This window comes from Salmo salar, chromosome 24, assembly GCF_965601325.2.
Source record: "Salmo salar chromosome 24, fSalSal1, whole genome shotgun sequence".
In the NCBI taxonomy this organism is placed as follows: domain Eukaryota; kingdom Metazoa; phylum Chordata; class Actinopteri; order Salmoniformes; family Salmonidae; genus Salmo; species Salmo salar.
The window spans coordinates 28402199-28417989 of record NC_138314.1 but is presented as its reverse complement, the minus strand read 5'-3'; the positions used below and the strand labels follow the sequence as shown (position 1 = coordinate 28417989).

The following is a 15791-nucleotide window of genomic DNA, read 5'->3' as shown; positions in this document are numbered from 1 at the left end:
TCATGGTTCATGCTAGAATCATGCATAGGCCAACATCCTGAGAGAAGGTTGTGATGCTCTACATTAGAAGCTGTTCAAAGGAATTGGAATGCATATAACATATGGGGATGAGTAGATTAGAACGTTTTCCCACAAGTGTTTGCAAGACAGAACGTTGTGTGTTGTGTGAATTTACAGTGCATCTTCACTTGGGCTGCTTAAAGAGCTCTTGTAGGCCTACATTTGTATTTTACTGATGTGAAAGCCACACTCTGTAAGATGTGCATACAATCAAAGAGTGGGCCACCAACAAAAACATAAACAATATAGGAATAGATTCTTTATTTGGTTTTATAAACTGGATGGTTCGAGCCCTGAATGCTGATTGGCTGAAAGCCGTGGTATATCAAACCATATACCACGGGTATGACAAAACATTTATTTTTACTCTTCTAATTACATTGGTACATTGTTTTTTTGCATTTTACCCCTTTTCCGATCTTGTCTCATCGCTGCAACACCCCAACGGGCTCAGGAGGCAAAGGTCAAGTCATGTGTCCTCTGAAACCCGCCAAACCATACTTCTTAACTTCTCAGGGCTACGTGGGACGCTAGCGTCCCACCTGCGGGACACAGCCAGTGAAATATCAGGGCGGCAAATTCAAAACAACAAAATGACATAATTCAACTTTCTCAAACATACAACTATTTTACACCATTTTAAAGATACACTTCTTCTTGATGTAACCACATTGTCTGATTTCAAAAAGGCTTTACAGCGAAAGAAAAACATTAGATTATGTTAGGAGAGTACATAGACAAAAATAATCACACAGACATTTTCCAAGCAAGGACCTGTGTCAATAAAACCCAAAACACAGCTAAATGACGATCTTCATCAGATGACACTCCTAGGACATTATGTTACACAATACATGTATGTTTTGTTCGATAAAGTTCATATTTATATCCAAAAACAGCATTTTACATTGGCGCGTGATGTTCAGAAAATATTTTGCCTCCAATACTGCCGGTGAATCAGCACAACAATTTACAAAAATACTCATCATAAACGTTGATAAAATATTAAACTGTTATTCAAAGAATTATAGATGAACATCTCCTTTATGCAACCGCTGTGACAGATTTCAAAAAAGCTTCATGGGGAAAGCACACTTTGCAATAATCTGAGTATGGCGCTCAGAAAAAGACATCAAGCAATACAGATACCCGCCATTTTGGAGTCATCTAAAATCATAAATAGCATTACAAATATTCACTTACCTTTGATGATCTTCATCAGAAGGCACTTCCAGGAATCCCAGGTCGACAATAAATGTTGTTTTGTTCGATAAAGTCCATAATTTATGTCCAAATACCTCCTTGTTGTTTGTGCGTTCAGTAAGCTACTCCAAATGTAGGAAGCGCGCCGAAAATTTCACGACAAAAAGTTATATTTACGTTGAAACATGTCAAACGTTGTAAAGCATCAACCTTTAGGGCCTTTTTAACGTAAAACTTCAGTAATATTCCAACCGGACGATTCCAATGTCTTGAAAAACGTTATGGAACACAGCTACCCCTCACGTGAACGCTCGTAATTGAAGCCATGTCATTCTCTCGGTCATCAGACTCCAGGAGGTCTTGTTCGCTCTCTGTTGACTGCAAAAGCCTGAAACACGTTCTAAAGACTGTTGACATCTAGTGGAAGCCTTAGGAAGTGCAAATTGAACCCTAAGTCACTGTATACTGAATAGGCCCAGTCTTGAAAAACTACAATCCACTTCCTGGTTGGATTTTTTCTCAGGTTTTTGCCTGCCATATGTGTTCTGTTATACTCACAGACATCATTCAAACAGTTTTAGAAACTTCGGAGTGTTTTCTATCCAAATCTACTAATAATATGCATAGCCTACGTTCTGAGCCCGAGTAGTAGAAAGTTTAATTTGGAAACCTCATTCATCCAAACTACTCAATACTGGCCCCGGGCCCAGAAAGGTTAACACCCGCCCGCTTAACTCGGAAGCCAGCCACACTAATGCGTTGGAGGAAACTGCCTTCAACTGACGACCGAGGTCAGCCTGCAGGCACCTAGCCCGCCACAAGAGCATGATGAGCCAAGTAAAGCCCCCCTGGCCAAACCCTCCCCTAACCCGGGCGACACTGGACCAATTGTGCGCCTACCGATTACAGCCGGTTGTGATACAGCCCAGGTCTGTAGTGATGACTCTAGCATTGCGATGCAGTGCCTTAGACCGCTGCCCCACTCGGGAGGCCCTGGTAACCAATTTATAATAGCAGTAAGGCACCAGTTAGGCAACTACTGTAGCTATCCAGCTAGCTAGTAAGCGTGCTAGCTATTTCAGTGGATGTTTTCACATTTCTAGTGACAAATAAATACATTTCTAGCGGCAAATATGTTCATTTATAGCCATGGTATAAACGGGATAATCAACTCAGGGCTCTATGCCTTCTTTGGAAAATAATGCAACTCCGTGGAAGGATAGTTCCAACCTTCCACGTCGTACATTATTTTCCTGTGAACGCATAGCCCCTCCTTGATTATCCCTTACATCATTTGGTTTGGTTATGACATAAGACATACAGTACATAAAACAAAATACAGATTCTTCCAAACTAGGGGTTAATTGGTTTAATTCACCTGGTTTAATTGAGGTTTCATTCTGTTATATTTAGGTTTCCATTAATAGAAATTAGCCTAGGCTTACTGGGTATTCTACTTACTGTGGCTTTAATTTATGTCTTGTTTTGTCAGTGATTACAATAACCTACCATTTAACAAGGAACGGTAGGGAGAAAATGTTTGTAAATGTGTTATTTTGTTGGCTTTACATAGGGTGCGTGTATTTTCCCACTGCTCCTCAGAAAGTTTTCTGGATACAATGAATAGTTGTCATGGTTGAAGAAGGCCTATTACTTGTTCACAATGCAGGCCTTAATGCTCAAATCAGTTGTTTTTCAAATCCGTTTTGGAATACTGACTGTCCAAACAGCAAGTTACAAATGACCAAATCGGATGTGTGTGTTCAGACAGTGGTCATTTGCTGACAGGCTACTCCAGACTCCTCGAGGAGTTTGTTTTGCATGGCCCGGTGCCCCGGGTGGGTGTAGATTTCACTTAAGGATCAATGGAATGGTCTAAAATGAGCAAACTCCGCTCACCCAGGGCACACAAAAAGAACTTGACCACTCAGAAGCTATGCAGCAAGCTAAGGTGACAACAATGCCTGCCATGGACATCCCAGTTGCTTCAAATGCTCAAAGTCATACTGTGAAATCACTTTAAAGCCTCAAAGGATAAGATTATCTAACTTTCAAAACCCATCCTTTTTGGCTAGCTATTTAGCACATTCACTAATTTGTTTGTAAACGATCAACAGTAGTGAGTGCATACATTTTAGTATTTGTTCAAACTGGTCACTCATTGGAATCAAACCCACAACCCTGGTATTGCTACACTCTACAAACTAAGCCACACAGGACTACACCACTAGAGCTCAACAAACTGTCAACAGAGTAGCTGGCTAGCAACAAAATATGCCAAATAACAGTCTAGAAACCACTTGAAAGCAAATCAATTAGATTTGACCATTCAGTCAAAAGTCTAGGAATCAAATTTGTATCTGATTTCAAACCACCTACGAAGGTGCGCACTTTTTGGACTTTTCTATTGGTTCCATTGCAATAGGCACGCTTAATCAAGCACAGATACACTATTTTATATGATTTCAAATAATATATGTGTCTGTTACATATCTGATTCCATGTTCTTTTTGGCTGTTCAGATTGTAGGAAAAACAGCAGATTCTAAAAAACAAAACAAATATTGAGTCACTTCAAACTGCCAATGTGAACAAGGCTTTTGTGGCGCGGAAGGATAACGCCCCTAGATGTGGAATTGGGAATGGAGGAATTGAGTCCCTCAAATCATTTACAACTTGGAAACTGGAGTGACAACATTGCATGTACACTACGGAGTTCACAGAGACGCGCCGCAAACGGTTACTTTTTTGGATCCATGAAATTATGAATTCGACGTTTTTTTAATTGTCGAAGAGGAAAATAAAATAGGATCTATGATAACTCCAGGTGGATTTATTTATCAATTTTAAATCAGAAAAAAAGGAATGCATCCTTTCTTTGTGAAACTAACTTTCCTGTTGTCGCTGATTGTTCTAACACGAGGTAAGCGCAATAATAATATTAAACCATGTTTGGTTCGATACACAGTGGGTAAATATTCATTAAAAAAAATGTAATTATACATTTAGCCTATTACGGAGATGTTTTCCATGAATTCACTTACACACGCTCGTATTATTGCAAAGTAAATTCTGATAGGAACAAATAGGAAGAAGTCGCAAACCTTATTTTTTGAACTATCTCAGAACGTTGCACTTGTTGCATTCGATCTCCAAGCGTTTTTTCAAAGGCAGCTTCTCTCTTTGAGGATGGCTTGACATATGGGAATTACTTGGAAAAAGTGCCTCTTTAGTTGTGCTTCTTTTTTCTTCAGCTTCCGTTTTGTTTCTATTTTAAGTTTTTTTTTGTATTCACAGATAGCCAGGCATCACATTGTCAACATCAGACATATTGATATTGGTTGTAGTCTCATGCATGACTCCCACAATTGTGAGAAAGTTTCATCATTTGCAGTGATTTGAGCCCCCACAACGCACTGATAAACAATTAAGATTTATGTATAACTGCTCTGTTATAACTAATTCTCATTCCAACGTATACTTTCTATGTAGGTTTTATTTGCACATGGATATTGTTTCCATTTCCTCCATACGTTTCATGTGGATGTATTCATTGTGCGTGCGCCTCTCGCTAGACAGCTGTTGCACTCTCGGCTCGCAGACGCAGCTCGCGCCAGACCAACCTGGTGCCAGACAGACACTGCAACAGACGGTTCGCTGTGCGTGACGCGTTTGCCAGAAAGTTCACTGTTCAGTCTATAACTTTTCACAGGAATATGAAAACTCAAGCCTCGGATATTGGGGCAGTTTTGAGTCGAGTTACACAGAACCGTTTTCGCAGCGCTGTGTTACTCCCCAAATATAGTACATTCGATGGGACAGCTGAAAAGGGAAGAATGCACCTACCAGTGTGATGTCAAGTCCCATTCACCACAAACTGCACTTCAAGATGGCTGTAGTCACACCTAGGCCATAACAATCACCTTCATGAGGGATAGTTCTGTAATTTATTACTCATGGCTTAGTTAACAAAGCACTTGGGTGTTATTTTGTTATTGTGTTGACTGTATGTGAAAATCTTCTCCTCAAATGTGAAAATAGAAAGAAGACATGAGTATTTATACTTGGATTGTGCTGTTGTTGTTGTGTTGACACATTCTGTTTGCAGGTTTAAGATGCTCTATGTCAGAGTTGTGTTTGAAACTGGGGAGGTGTGAGGCCACAGCTGATGGAAATGGAGAGTGCAAGTAAGTTTCAAATCCCATTATTTGACTAGAGGGAAACACCTGCAGCCTGTATAAACACATATTATACATTCCAGAGATCATTTAGTGAATGACATAACTTTTTAGGATAAGTTGTTAAATCGAGTTGAGCTGAGGCCCGCCATAGGCCGCTCACTGCATTTTCAGTTCTCTCAGAGAGCAGCACATGCCTATTGTTGGAAGACAAACACAACCCAGGCTTATTGATGAGGACTGCACTGGGGGTTGCTGTGTCTGTGTGTCTCGTGGCCTGCCCAGCTTTGCCCACTGCTACTGCATGCAGGCTCCCTCTCTCCAGCAGAAGTCTATGTTCGAGACACCCACTCTGGGCCCTAAATCTTGTTTCTCTTTTCTTTCACGGAGCGACAGCTGGGCTTTGCCTGAAGCTCGGCGGCCATTGTTCTCCAGTCAGATTAATTCTGTGTGACTAATCTGGGTGAGGCTTCCCAGAGTGCTGGCTGCGGCCTCTGTCCTACTCCCTACTCCCCCCTGACCTAATGCCTCTCCCCCCGTTCTACCCCCTACTCCCTCTGTCCTCCCCCTGCTCAAGGGTTTTGTCCCCCTGTTGATGTTGAATGGGCTTTCTCTCTGTCTGAGAGATTTCAAAGGACAGATGGCAGTAGAGTATAATTAGACTGGATGGTTTCATAATTGGGAGCCGATACGTAAGGAAACTGGAAGTTAGTAAACAAGTTGTAATGCATATCTCAGGTTGTTTGTATGTTGTTGTTATTCACTGTTTTTGAAAGTGAAAGGAGCAGTTCTATACAAAGTGTTGAGTAGCTCTTCTACATCACCGACACATAGAACTTCTATTGTCCGCTGAACCCTCTTACCCCCTGTTCCATTAAGGCTACCTGAACATTGGCTCTGTTTCCAGCGTGGCATTGGAGTGCCAGTGTCGTCTTACTGAGCTGCAGTGGAGTGTGGTGAAGCTGGGCTGGTGCGGCAGCTCAATCAGGCCGGCCGGATCGGCGCTTGGCTCCTGCATGCCCAGGCAGCCATTTTGGCTCTTGGCCACATCTTAATTCTGGCAGAACCCCCTTATTGGGCCACATAGCCATCATTGTGCCTCTCACTGTCCTCAGACTCTTTTAGTTAAACATGGAGATTGTGATGGAGCACCATGTTTTTTTTGAGAGGGATGGAGATTTTACTAGGCCTAATTTTGTGTACTATGCTTATTTTTTAAAATTATTATTACATGGTAACACGAGTTGACAATCACACAATGGGTCTGAAATGTGCAGGCAGAGGTTAGAGGTTGTGTCTTCTCTAGTGTTCATTGCTGGAAATGCTGTTTGTTTATGGATATACAGTATGTTTGGACAAATTTTAAAGGCCCAATGCAGCCATTTTTATATCTATATCAAATCATTTCTGGGAAACAATTAAGTGCCTTGCTGTAAAAGATTTCCAATAAAATGGGCACAAATAGCTTTTTAGCCCAACATTTTTTTCTCAACCAATTTTGCTAGGACTGTCTGGGAGTGGTCTGAGTGGGGAGGGAGAAAACTGAAAACTAACTGTTATTGGCAGAGAAGCTTGAAACTCTCTTTCTTATTGGTCTATTAACCAATTTACCGCAGGGTGATGTCACCATGGGAAGCCGAAACTCCCGCCCATGCAAACCTGCTGATTAGAAGGTCCTGTGTAGATTGTATTTTCAACCAGCAACTATCAGGAAATAACACTGATCCAATGTTTTCACACTTTTACATTGTTCATTTCAGCTGTTGTACAATATGATATAAAACACAGGAAACTTAATTTTGACTCCACTGGGCCTTTAAACAGTGTTTTGACAAACTTGAAACAGTGCAGTGATGTGAAAAAGTGCCTGAAAAGGGGACATTTGGCGGAGCAAGCTAAGTGCACCCTATCAGATTGATCTAATACTAATACTGTGGCCTAATGTTAACAGCGCTGCTAGTTTCTTTCCATAACAAATGAATCTTCAACATGCATTTCTCACCAGTGTCTTTTCAAAATGGAAGAATTGTGTGGCAGGTCCTACTGAATTGTTGACAAATGTTGTGAGCGTTGTGGGAAAATAATACAGTATAAGTGAATGCCTGGATGGACTAACCACATGCAGGTGGGGTCTGCAGATAATTGACATGATGCCTTTTCATGTTATAAGTTAGGTGTAATGAATGACCCATCAACCCACAAGGTACTCTAGGCTAGAGCTGGGACGATACCGACCATACCGATCACTTATCACAGGCATTTGGCTGATATCGTTCATCACAATAAGTATCCTATGCTAGAGAAACCTGAAGTTTGAAATGAAATACACTTCTAATATGGGTGATTGTTAATGGGACCGTTGGTAGCTACAACCATCAGACTAGTTGTAGTAGTTTAAAGGATCATTGTAAAAGACTGTGGTGCACATTAATGTTATAAACGTATTGTTCTATTTATTGTTATTGCATCAATTCAAGCAATTTATCGTAATATGGATTTTTTTTCCCATATCGCCCTGCTTTACTTTATACCAAAGGCCTTATGTTGGAGGTTTAATGAGATGCTCACATAGAGAGAGTTGGGTGTGGTGAGGTGTGGTGGTGTCTGTCTGTGTTACAGCCTGTCTAACCCACTGAATTATATGAGCTACATTCTATGATGGTCTCCATGAAACTCCTTCCTGATCAGACAGAAAGTGTCTTTCCACTGCCATGTTTCCATTCCTAACAGGATTACAATGTTCCTTCACCTCAAATAAAACCATGTCACTCTGAAGTCCCAGGTCAAGTGCCATCCAATCCTTCAGTTTTATATAGTACTGCAGGGATGCCTACTTTACATTCCATGAGTACCGCAGCCCAACCTCATATCTGGACTGGCGAATGAGAGCCACCGGGATCAGGGCAGGCCAGGGTAGTTTATCTCTCAGGCCTTGAAGGAGGCCTTTTATCTAGCAGGATGACATGACAGTAACAGAAAGCTGTGCAGTGTAGGGCCAAGCAGAGCCAGGAGAGACAGAGATATGATCCACGATCCTGGCGAGGCTATGGGATTTAACTGCGAGAAACCAGTCAATTCGAATAAGTTATTTCTATGAACAGTATGACGTGGAGTGGAACTGTTAAATTATATGCTATGTCTAAATCTGGTTCTCTACGGCCTTCTTTCTGCTCTCTGTATGATCAATCATCAACGCTCAGGGTGGGGACAGACAGTGCATCTCAGTATGGAGCGCAGTTCACAATGTATGTATCATCTCATCATGGTAACTTTTTTACTCGTGACAGGTAGGCCTACATTGCTGCAGCATAGTCTATGCTACAGTAATATATGGACTGAATGCTCATCTAATTTACCCATCTCCATCTGGCTTTGGGGGGTCAGCTCAATTTTTAATTGTAAAGATGTTTTTATTTTTATTTATTGCAGCTGCAGAGTTTTAAAACAGCCTATCACTCGAATCGTTGCTTTAAATCAGTGTGCTTGTGAGCACTCTCTCGCTGTCTTTCTCTCTCTCCATCAATTCCATTCAAATTGCATCCAAAATAGATAATCATGTTCAAGATATATATACAGTAAAGGTCAAAAGTTTGGACACACCTACTGATTCAAGGGGTTTTCTTTATATTTACTGTTTTCTACATTGTAGAATAATAGTGAAGATATCAAAACTATGAAATAACACATATGGAATCATGTGGTAACTAAAAAAGTGATACACAAATGTGAGATTCTTCAAAGTAGCCACCCATTGCCTTGATGACAGCTTTGCACACTCTTGGCATTCTCTGAACCAGCTTCATGAGGTAGTCACCTGGAATGCATTTCAATTGACAGGTGTGCCTTGTTAAAAGTTAATTTGTGGAATTTATTTCCTTAATACGTTTGAGCCAATCAGTTGTGTTGTGACAAGGTAGGGGGGTATACAGAAGATAGCCCTATTTGATAAAAGACCAAGTCCATATTATGGCAAGAACAGCACAAAAAAGCAAAGAGAAATGACCGTCCATCATTACTTTAAGACATGAAGGTCAGTCAATGAGGAACATTTCAAGAACTTTGAAAGTTTCTTCAAGTGCAGTTGCAAAAACCATCAACCGCTATGATGAAACTGGCTCTCATGAGGACCGGCACAAGAAAGGAAGACCCAGAGTTACCTCTGCTGCAGAGGATAAGTTCATTAGAGTTGCCAGCCTCAGAAATTGCAGACCAAATAAATGTTTCACTGAGTTCAAGTAACAGACACATTTCATCATCAACTGTTCAGAGGAGACTTGTGAATTCATTTAATTAAATTTTTTTATTTCACCTGTATTTAACCAGGTAGGCTAGTTGAGAACAAGTTCTCATTTAGAACTGCGACCTGGCCAAGATAAAGCAAAGCAGTGCGACACAAACAACAACACAGTGTTACACATGGAATAAACAAACATACAGTCAATAACACAATAGAAAAAAGTCTATATACAGTGTGTGCAAATGAGGTAAGATAAGGGAGGTAAGGCAATAAATAGGCCATAGTGGTGAAATAATTACAATTTAGCAGTTAACATACGATTAAAGATAAACTTCTCCTTAATGCAACCTCTGTGTCAGATTTCAAAAAGGCTTTACGGTAAAAGCACACCATGTGATTATGTTAGGTCAGTGCCTAGCCTCAGAAAACCATACAGCCATTTTCCAACCAAGGAGAGGTGTCACAAAAGTCAGAAATAGCATTAAAATGAATCAGTGTCCTTTGATGATCTTCATCTGATTGCACTCCCAGGTCTCCATGTTAGACAATAAATGTTCATTTTGTTCGATAAAGTTAATCTTTATGTCCAAATACCTCCTTTTTGTTTGCGCGTTTAGTCCAGTAATCCAAATGCACAAGGCGCTCTCACAAAGTCCAGACAAAAAGTAAAAAAAGTTCCATTATAGTTCGTAGAAACATGTCAAATGATGTATATAATCAATCTTTATTATGTTTTTATTAGAGGTCGACCGATTAATCGGAATGGCCGATTAATTAGGGCCGATTTCAAGTTTTCATAACAATCGGAAATCGTTATTTTTGGACGCCGATTTGGCCAATTTTTTTAATGTATTTCTTATTTTTTACACCTTTATTTAACTAGGCAAGTCAGTTAAGAACACATTCTTATTTTCAATGACGGCCTAGGAACGGTGGGTTAACTGCCTTGTTCAGGGGCAGAACGACAGATTTTTACCTTGTCAGCTCGGGGATTCAATCTTGCAACCTTACGGTTAACTAGTCCAACGCTCTAACCACCTGATTTACATTGCACTCCACGAGGAGCCTGCCTGTTACGCGAATGCAGTAAGAAGCCAAGGTAAGTTGCTATCTAGCATTAAACTTATCTTATAAAAAACAATCAATCAATCAATCATAATCACTAGTTAACTACACATGGTTGATGATATTACTAGTTTATCTAGCCTGTCCTGCGTTGCATATAATCGCTTAGGTACACGTTGCTCCAACCATAAACATCAATGCCTTTCTTAAAATCAATACACAGAAGTATATATTTTTAAACCTGCATATTTAGCTAAAATAAATCCAGGTTAGCAGGCGATATTAACCATGTAAAATTGTGTCACTTCTCTGCGTTCATTGCATGCAGAGTAAGGGTATATGCAACAGTTTGGGCCGCCTGGCTCGTTGCGAACTAATTTGCCAGAATTTTACGTAATTATGACATAACATTGAAGGTTGTGCAATGTAACAGGAATATTTAGACTTAGGGATGCCACCCGTTAGATAAAATATGGAACGGATCCGTATTTCACTGAAAGGAAAAAACTTTTGGTTTTCCAGATGATAGTTTCCGGATTCGACCATATTAATGACCAAAGGCTCATATTTGTGTGTGTTATTATGATATAATTAAGTCTATGATTTGATAGAGCAGTCTGACTGAGCGGTGGTAGGCAGCAGCAGGCTCGTAAGCATTCATTCAAACAGCACTTTTGTGCGTTTTGCCAGCAGCTCTTCGCTGTGCTTCAAGCATTGCGCTGTTTATGACTTCAAGCCTATCAACTCCCAAGATTAGGCTGGTGTAATCGATGTGAAATGGCTTGCTAGTTAGCGGGTGCGCGCTAATAGCGTTTCAAACGTCACTCGCTCTGAGACTTGGAGTAGTTGTTCCCCTTGCTCTGCATGGGTAACGCTGCTTCGAGGGTGGCTGTTGTCGATGTGTTCCTGGTTCGAGCCCAGGTAGGAGCGAGGAGAGGGACGGAAGCTATACTGTTACACTGGCAATACTAAAGTGCCTATAAGAACATCCAATAGTCAAAGGTATATGAAATACAAATCGTATAGAGAGAAATAGTCATATAATTCCTATAATAACTACAACCTAAAACTTTTTACCTGGGAATATAAAAGGAACCACCTCATGTTCTGTTCTCATGTTCTGAGCAAGGAACTTAAACGTTAGCTTTCTTACATGGCACATATTACACTTTTACTTTCTTCTCCAACACTTTGTTTTTGCATTATTTAAACCAAATTGAACATGTTTCATTATTTATTTGAGGCTAAATTGATTTTATTGATGTATTATATTAAGTTAAAATAAGTGTTCATTCAGTATTGTTGTAATTGTCATTATTACAAATATTTTTTTAAATCGGCAGATTAATCGGTATCGGCCTTTTTTGTGGGTCCTCTAATAATCGTTATCGGTATCGGCGCTGAAAAATCATAATCGGTCGACCTCTAGTTTTTATCATAAATCTTCAATAATATTCCAACCGGACAATTCCTTTGTCTTTAGAAAGGAAAGGGAACGGAGCTCGCGCTCACGGCCGGCGCGATAAACAACTCAAGGCTTTCTGCCAGACCCCTGGTTCAAACAGCTCTTATTCGCTCCCCTTTCACAGTAGAAGCCTGAAACAACGTTCTAAAGACTGTTGACATCTAGTGGAAGCCTTGGGAAGTGCAATCTGACCCCATAGACACAGTATATTGGATAGGCAATCACTTAAAAAAAACTACAAACCTCAGATTTCCCACTTCGTGGTTGGATTTTTCTCAGGTTTTTGCCTACCATATGAGTTCTGTTATACTCACAGACAATATTTTAACAGTTTTGGAAACTTTAGAGTGTTTTCTATCTATATGCATATTCTAGCTTCTGGGCCTGAGTAGCAAGCAGTTTACTCTGGGCACCTTATTCATCCAAGCTACTCAATACTGCCCCCCGTTCCCGAAGAAGTTAAACAATGGAGTGATAGATGTGCAGAAGATGAATGTGCAAGTAGAGATACTGGGGTGCAAAGGAGCAAAAATAAATAAATACAGTATGGGGATGAGGTAGTTGGATGGGCTATTTACAAGATGGGCTATGTACATGTGCAGTGATCTGTGAGCTGCTCTGACAGCTGGTGCTTAAAGTTAGTGAGGGAGATATGAGTCTCCAGCTTCAGTGATTTTTGCAATTTGTTCCAGTCATTGGCAACAGAGAACTGGAAGGAAAGCCGGCCAAAGGAAGAATTGGCTTTGGGGGTGACCAGTGAAATATACCTGCTGGAGTGCGTGCTACTGGTGACCAGTGAGCTGAGATAAGGTGGGGCTTTACCTAGCAAAGACTTATAGATGACCTGGAGCCAGTGGGTTTGGCGACGAATATGTAGGGAGGGCCAGCCAATGAGAGCATATAGGTCGCAGTGGTGGGTAGTATATGGGGCTTTGGTGACAAAACGGATGGCACTGTGATAGACTGCATCTAATTTGCGTGTTGGAGGCTATTTTGTAAATTACATCGCCGAAGTCAAGGATTGGTAGGATGGTCAGTTTTACGAAGGTATGTTTGGCAGCATGAGTGAAGGATGCTTTGTTGCGAAGTAGGAAGCCGATTCTAGATTTCATTTTGGATTGGAGATGCTTAATATGAGACTGGAAGGAGAGTTTACAGTCTAACCAGACACCTAGGTATTTGTAGATGTCCACATATTCTAAGTCAGAACCATCCAGAGTAGTGATGCTAGACGGGCGGGCAGGTGCTGATAGCGATTGGTTGAAGAGCATGCATTTAGTTTTACTTGCATTTAAGAGCAGTTGGAGGCCACGGAAGGAGAGTTGTATGACATTGAAGCTCGTCTGGAGGTTAGTAAACACAGTGTCCAAAGAAAGGCCAGAAGTATACAGAATGGTGTCGTCTGCGTAGAGGTGGACCGAGAATCACCAGCAGCAAGAGCGACATCATTGATGTATACAGAGAAAAGAGTTGGCACAAGAATTGAACCCTGTGGCACCCCCATAGAGACTGCCAGAGGTCCGGACAACAGGTCCTCCGATTTGACACACTGAACTCTGTCTGAGAAGTAGTTGGTGAACCAGGTGAGGCAGTCATTTGAGAAACCAAGGCTGTTGAGTCTGCCGATAAGAATGTGGTGATTGACAGAGTCGAAAGCCTTGGCAGGTCGATGAAGACGGCTGCACAGTATTGTCTCTTATCGATGCAGGTTATGATATTGTTTAGGACCTTGAGCGTGGCATAGGTGCACCCATGACCAGCTCAGAAACCAGATTGCATAGCGGAGAAGGTACGGTGGGATTCAAAATAGTCGGTGATCTGTTTGTTAACTTGGCTTTCGAAGACCTTAGAAAAGCAGGGTAGGATAGATATAGGTCTGTAGCAGTTTGGGTCTGTAACGGCTGTCGTGAGAGAGAGTAGACCAAGGTGCAGCGGAGTTAGTGTTCATCATTGCATTTAATAATAGAAAGAACACTATACAAAACAAAACAAGAAAACTGACAGCCAAACAGTCCTGTCAGGTGCAAAACACTCAACAGAAACAATTACCCACAAAACCCAAAGGAAAAACATCCTCCTTATGTGTGACTCCCAATCAGCAACAACGAACTTCAGCTGTGCCTGATTGGGAGCCACACACGGCCCAAAACAAAGAAATACAAAAAACCTAGAAAACGAACATAGAACGCCCACCCAATGTAACACCCTGGCCTAACCAAAATAAACAAAAAACCCCTCTCTATGGCCAGGGCGTTACAGGGTCTAGAGTGTCTCCCCTTTGAAGAGTGGATGACCGCGGCAGCTTTCCAATCTTTGGGGATCTCAGACAATACGGAAGAGAGGTTGATCAGGCTAGTAATTGGGGTTGCAACAATTTTGGCTGATAATTTTAGGAAGAGAGGGTCCAGATTGTCTAGCCCTGCTGATTTGTAGGGGTCCAGATTTTGCAGCTCTTTCTGAACATCAGCTATCTGGATTTGGGTGAAGGAGAAATGGGGGAGGCTTGGGCAAGTTGCTATGGGGGGTGCAGGGCTGTTGACCAGGGTAGGGGTGGCCAGGTGGAAAGCATGGCCAGCCGTAAAAAAATGCTTATTGAAATGATCAATTATAGTGGATTTATCAGTCGTGACAGTGTTTCCTAGCCTCAGTACAGTGGGCAGCTGAGAAGAGGTGATCTTATTTTTTTTTACCTTTATTTAACTAGGCAAGTCAGTTAAGAACAAATTCTTATTTTCAATGACGGCCTAGGAACAGTGGGTTAACTGCCTTGTTCAGGGGCAGAACGACAGATTTGTACCTTGTCAGCTCGGGGATTCGATCTTGCAACCGTTCGGTTACTAGTCCAAGGCTCTAACCACTAGGCTACACTGCTGCCCCATTATTCTCTTATTCATGGTTGCATTGCTGCAAAGAAACCACTACTAAAGGACACCAATGAGAAGGAGAGACTTGCTTGGGCCAAAAAACACGAGCAATGGACATTTCCGACTTCAACTGTATATAAAAAATGCTAGTCAATAATTGTAACTTTGTAGGCCGCGTGTCCTGCATCAGGATCACATGTTCTCTCCCAGCTGCATGGTTTGAACGAGGTACATAATTCCATTCCATATGCTACAGTATAATACAGTACGGTAATACAGTCCACACTCAAAAATATTAGCTTACTGGAGCTTGTTTCATTTATTTACCCAGGAGAGCATAGCTACATCTTTGGGCTTTTAAGTTTTTCTGTTGTGCATAATGTGCGCTAGTCTATATATCAGAGGCTATGTATTGGATAACAACACAATCGTTTGGGCTTTTTTAGGTTTGTCTCATAAAATGTCTTTAATGTATGGCTCATCAGGTCTGAATTTTCATGTCGAACAAAGCTCTAATCAAATCCAGAAATATTTATGAGTTAGAATGACACTTCTGGTTTGGGCGAGAAATTCCGTGTTACCCGGGAGAAAAGTGATTTATTCTCGGGATGGAACATTTGTAAAATACCTAGAAAATATGAAACCTTATCTGGGAGGGCTAGAATCAAGGGGCTTAGCCTCCGAGCCTCAGACAGAGAGATGAGCGATCGATGGTCCAGA

The 15791-nt window shown here is 41.2% G+C and overlaps 1 protein-coding gene across 2 annotated transcripts in view; it reads left to right on the top strand.

Annotated features, from left to right (window-relative positions):
* Positions 1-3925: 3925 nt before the first annotated feature.
* Positions 3926-15791, top strand: part of LOC106585423 (neurogenic locus notch homolog protein 1) — a 56556-nt gene continuing 44690 nt past the window's right edge. For both annotated transcript variants that reach the window (XM_014171599.3, XM_014171598.3), the window contains exons 1-2: positions 3926-4185; positions 5371-5449. In XM_014171599.3, the coding sequence (XP_014027074.1) occupies positions 4128-4185; positions 5371-5449 (137 nt within the window). In that variant the 5' untranslated portion in view covers positions 3926-4127. The remainder of the gene's footprint in view (positions 4186-5370; positions 5450-15791) is intronic.